Below are 5,840 nucleotides of genomic sequence, written 5' to 3' on the forward strand. Positions count from 1 at the left end.
GACTAGCAGAGAACCATTGGACCGAGTGCGTTCTGCAGGTGACCAGCGCCCCCTACCTGTGAGTCCAGCAGCTGCAGGTGCATCTGGGCCCGTCCCCGTCCCCGGAGGTCTTCCAACGCTAACGACACCGCCGGCACCAACGCCGCCGTCACGTTCTGCTCTCCCGGCATCACCGTGGCAACCGGCATCACCCACAACACCGGCATGGGGCTGCGCACCTGGGCGAGGCAAGGTGGCCACGCCCACAGGCATGTCAGCACCAAAACCAGCCTCTTCATCCTCGGGTCTCACACACACACACACACACACACACACACACACACACACACACACACACACACACACACACACACACACACACACACACACACACACACACAGCCTTCAGAAAGCTCTCTCACACACTCTCCCGGTCATTGTTACTCTCCCACACAGACTCTCCTGGTCCCCAGAACTCTCTCACACTCACTCTCCTGGTCCCCAGAACTCTCTCACACACTCCCAGTCCTCAGAACTGTCTCACACACACTCTCCTGGTCCCCCGAGCTGTCTCACACATACCCTTTTGGTCCCTAGAACTCTCTTACACACACTCCTGGTCCCCAAAACTGTCTCACACACACTCCCGACCCATAGAACTGTCTGACACACACTCCCGGTCCTCACACGTTGTGACTTGTAATCCTCTTGAGCCCAAGCTAACTGTCCCGAGAGTGGGGCGCTTTCAGGGGATAAGAGGATTAGGATCACAACAGATGAATGACATCTGCTGCAGGGATCAGGCTTCAGTCTTCTCCCTGAATGCTCCACACTTAATTTGTCACATCCACTGTCTCACAGCAGGCCGGGAGGGTTAAAGTGTGTTGGACGAGCTGTTGGTTGGTTTTAGCTGGTAGGATTTATGGTGAGTTGAGGTCAGTAGGCATCAGGCACAGCTTCTGGAGGTCACCAGTGAATGGACACACAGATATTGATATGGACGATGCTCTCTCATGCACATACACGACTAGAATGTCCCTCTTGCAGAGACTGGAACACTAGGTGCAGATGACACACATGTTAAAAAACATTCAGGACAATTCATGAAAGGACAGTACAATGTAAAAAACTGTTTAGTTATTTTCTTGAACTACAACGTTGGGACTTATAGGTCTAGACCAATAGAGGGCGCTAGAGTCCTGCCGGGGTTCCATGTTTTTAGGCTTGCCAGGCTCAGGTGTGTGTGTGTGTGTGTGTGTGTGTGTGTGTGTGTGTGTGTGTGTGTGTGTGTGTGTGTGTGTGCGTGTGTGTGTGCGTGTGTGTGTGTGTGTGTGTGTGTGTGCGTGCGTGCGTGCTTGTGTGTGTGTGTGCGTGTGTGTGTGTGTGTGTGATACTAGACTAGACAGACAGTACTAGCAGCCAGAGCTACCAGTCTCCATATCCCAGTATAGCCCAAAGAGTCGTCATGGGTCACGCGCATGGTGTACCCCTCCAAACAATTACATCTAATACTGAACTGAACTGGACAAAACTCTGACACTATGACCTTGAACTGCAACCCCGGGACCTCTGCAGACCCACACCTGATAGGAAACGTCTATCTGGACTAATTGCACTTAAGGCATCCATTTAGCTGATTATCATTTTATTCTCCTTTTACATCCCAGGAGCCCAGTAAAACACTCCTAGAGGGAGTGAGACAGCCTCCTAGAGGGAGTGAGGCAGTCTCCTAGAAGGAGTGAGGCAGTCTCCTAGAAGGAGTGAGGCAGTCTCTAGTTGGAGTGAGGCAGTCTCTAGTTGGAGTGAGGCAGTCTCTAGTTGGAGTGAGGCAGTCTCTAGTTGGAGTGAGGCTGAGTAAGTGGCTGAGAATTCAGTGCGCAAATTAGGCACAGTGTAGTTATTAATGACAACTTTTGTTTTGTAATTGTAATTATGTGCACCCCCCCTCCCTCCCTCCCTCCAACACTCAAGGCCTACTCTCTATCTCCCCGCACTACGACACTAAATCTCTTCTCCAGAATCTCTTCTCACCCCCCCCACACCCGTTCCCCTACCTCTCTCGATCACTGTTTCGGCCAAAGGAAACATATGCATGCCACCTCCTCCCGGCAAATGATGATGAGGGAGGTCTGCTGTGTGCAGAGCATTGTCCCCCACAGGGCAGTATCTTCCCAGACCGGGTGGAAGGCGGGAGTGTGGCGCAGAACTCCAGCTTTGGACCTCGACCAGGGATTCCATGCTCTGCGGGCAACGAGGAGGCACAGACAGCAGTAAGTGGACACAGCGGGTGCAAGGTCGGATCACAGAGTCCGTGGAATCAAACTGTTGATTTTTATGTTGTTTTAATGTTTAATGTTGTTATGCTGGAAACACATGATGTGACTTTGTTTCTTAAGAATCGATGGACTTATCAACACTATGGGATGCCATTTGATTCCAATTTAAATAAATTGATTAATACGGCCGTGAGATAAATAAATCAGGCAAATATTTCCATAGATATAAATGTATAACTATATCTTTATAAATATGTTTTAAAAGGACGTTTTCAAAGGACTTTTGATAATGCCACATTAATTGATTCAACGCCATCTGTCTGGAGAGGGGCGTCCTTCACCTGTTCTTGAAGTAACGTTTACTCTGACATCATCCATGTTTATTCATTTCAGTACATTGGCAAATCAGGTATGTGTTTTCATTTATACATTTATTGCCTCATTTATTTATTTCATGGCCATATGTATCTTTTTTAAATTTAATTTGGACTCAAATGGCATTCCATAATCATGGTTAACCTGCACAAATACAGAAAGGAATCTTGCGTGCTGTAATTTGCAACCTTGATTTAAAGTAGGCAAAAATTATATATATGCTCTTGTATATTGTACCAGTGTTACTTATTTTGCATAATTTGTGCATAGGTGTATTTTTTCAGATGTATTGTTCACCTCAAAGGACCTATACGTAACAAATGAACTTTACTTTGTGTTATCATGATAATTATGGGGAAATATACACTATATCGATAATTATCACGATATGCCTATGAATTCAAAATACCATTCTAAACAATAAATCAATATCTCCATTTCATCACGCTACAATACCACTAAAATACAATAAATGATTTAATTTAATTATTGCCATTCATCGAATAAGGATTGTTATGAAATTAATATTATTCATAGAAGAGGTTCAGATTTTGCCACCAATACTGGCCAACAGACAATTGGGTGAGACAACTACATAATAATGCATTCTGAGTGAACTATTCCTTATCACCTAATCCTATTGGCCTGTAGCTTATTCTGTAAATTGTGTTGCAACATAAAGTGTAGGCCAGAATCTGCCACAAATAATACAATTTACATTATTTTCCAAGGAAAATAATTGTCATTCGTAATCACTCGTAATTTTCTGGGCAGGTGAGATTTGAGCAATCAAAAATCAGCGTATTGTGTTACCTGCCTAGATACACGACATCTCGGTCACTGAACATTGTTTCTGTTGCTGTGCTGGTCAGAATCCAGCAGCTCTAAGCATCTTTCCCTGCAGACCTCGACCAATATTCCCTTAAAAGGGCCTTCTGGCCTTGGGTTTAATGCTGTGATGAATGCTTATCATGCACACACTCTGGGTTTTGTTTAGGCTTCCTTGGCATTTGTTTTATTCGGCCCCCATCCACTTTTTAACCTTGCTGTTGCTAGACAGGAAATGTGATGCCATCTGCCATTTCCTGCAATCAGAAAACGCATCAACTTATCAGATTCTACCATGCCGGGGGTGGGGGGGGACCCTCCCTTCCTCTGATGGCCTCCGGCGCTGACAGGAGTGTGAGCTCAGGTCCGTGTTGTAGAGGACTATTGGGACCAGCGTTAAGACAGTCCAGGAGGCATCTCGCCTGTTGCAGGTCTGATTGTTTCAACATGGGTTTGACCACTTGGTACTCATTTGATTGCATGGCCTTGGTTTCTATCCGCCGGGCGACATGATATGCCCGTTGGTGATTGATGATGATTTCAAGTCAAAAAAACACAATAGAAAATAAAGTCAGTGGATACATTTGTTATGCCGCCCCCCAGCGGTAATCGAACCCAAAACCCGGGCGGTGCAAACACCCTTCTTGCCTAGTTAAAAGTATTGGACTGATGGAGCCATTTCTAAACCCTAGACCAAAGTGACAAGGGGTCATTAATGTTTCACTTGCTTTGCTCAACACAAACGTAACACGGTTCTGACAGCCGAAGTTCCAGTTCCGCAGTTTAAAAGTAAGTAAGTAAGTGAGTAAAATTTATTTATAAGGCACATTTAAATACAATTTTCACTGGCCAAAGTGCCGTACATGCTGCATAAAGGCATATAAAAGAACACAGACACCTTTATATACCTACAGTATGTACACACATTAAAGTTGATAGGGTAAGGGTTAACACTAACCAAAATAACATTACCCCATATGCTTATGCTATAAAATGCTTATTACTGTATCAACTAATGTTAATTCATGGTTAGTTTTAAATCTAATTTAAATTCAAACATCTCGTTCCAAATTGGATTGTTATGTTATTCTGCGCGGTTCCTTAGTATCTGGGCCTCGCCATCGCTAAACATGAATCCTGGCTTCTTCTGCCACTTCCTGGCGTCAGGAAACGAGTCGTCCTATCAGATCCCCCCATCGTCTGCCTGCAGAGCGTGGGTGTGGCGGTTCTCCGGAGGAACCCCAAAGGACCGGGCGTGATCTGCTCGTACTAATCACAACACGGAACCCTAAGCATCACAAAGCCTCGTCCAGCTCTACACTCACCACAGGGCCGAGACGGACAGACAGATGCCGCCCCTCCGGTGCTGACGTAAAACAAGACTCAATTAACCAGCTTAGGCCGTCAAACTCCTGAACCAACTACGTTTAAGGAACCACTCAAGCCAAGTGGTCTCTGTGGACCTCTCTGTCTCTCTGTCTGTCTCTCTGTCTCTCTGTCTGTCTCTCTCTCTCTGTCTGTCTGTCTCTCTCTCTCTCTCTCTCTCCTTCTCTCTTTCTCTCCTGACTCCCCCCTACGCCCACTCTCTAATTCTCTTTCTCTCTCTCTCTCTCTCTCTCTCTCTCTCTCTCTCAGGAAGAGTGAGAGTCTTGAGAGGGACGTGTGAACATGACGGAGATCAGGAGCCCCCTCCTCTTCCTCCTGCTTATCGTGGCGACCGTGTGTCTCCACGGCAACGCGGCTCAGTCGAAAGGTGGGCGTGGTTAGCTTCAGGTGCCGGCGTTGGCTTGCTCCTCTCTGTGACTGTGTCCCTCCGCACTGGGGGACACGGTCACACTGAGACACAGTCACACTGAGAGACACAGTCACACTGAGGGACACAGTCACACTGAGAGACACAGTCACACTGAGAGACACAGTCACAGTGGGACATGGTCACACTGAGAGACACAGTCACACTGAGGGACACAGTCACACAGTCACACTGAGAGACACAGTCACAGTGGGACACAGTCACACTGAGAGACACAGTTGCACTGAGAGACACAGTCGCACTGGGACACAGTCACACTGAGAGACACAGTCACACTGAGGGACACAGTCACACTGGGACACAGTCACACTGAGAGACACAGTCACACTGAGAGACACAGTCACACTGGGACACAGTCACACTGAGAGACACAGTCACACTGAGGGACACAGTCACACTGACAGACACAGTCACACTGAGAGACACAGTCGCACTGAGAGACACAGTCACACTGAGAGACAGTCACACTGAGAGACACAGTCACACTGAGAGACACAGTCAAACTGAGGTACACAGTCACACTGAGAGACACAGTCACACTGAGAGACAGTCACACTGAGAGACACAGT

General features: G+C 46.9%; 1 protein-coding gene across 1 annotated transcript in view; it reads left to right on the forward strand.

Moving 5' to 3' along the window:
- Window positions 1–2,107: 2,107 nt before the first annotated feature.
- Window positions 2,108–5,840, forward strand: part of LOC307092087 (collagen alpha-6(VI) chain-like) — a 32,563-nt gene continuing 28,830 nt past the window's right edge. Inside the window, exons 1-2 of the mRNA XM_079758975.1 lie at window positions 2,108–2,249; window positions 5,094–5,211. Of these exons, the coding sequence (XP_079615101.1) occupies window positions 5,127–5,211 (85 nt within the window). The 5' untranslated portion in view covers window positions 2,108–2,249; window positions 5,094–5,126. The remainder of the gene's footprint in view (window positions 2,250–5,093; window positions 5,212–5,840) is intronic.

The sequence above is a fragment of the Pollachius pollachius genome (genome assembly GCF_949987615.1).
Source record: "Pollachius pollachius genome assembly, chromosome: 1".
NCBI classification, from domain to species: Eukaryota; Metazoa; Chordata; class Actinopteri; order Gadiformes; family Gadidae; genus Pollachius; species Pollachius pollachius.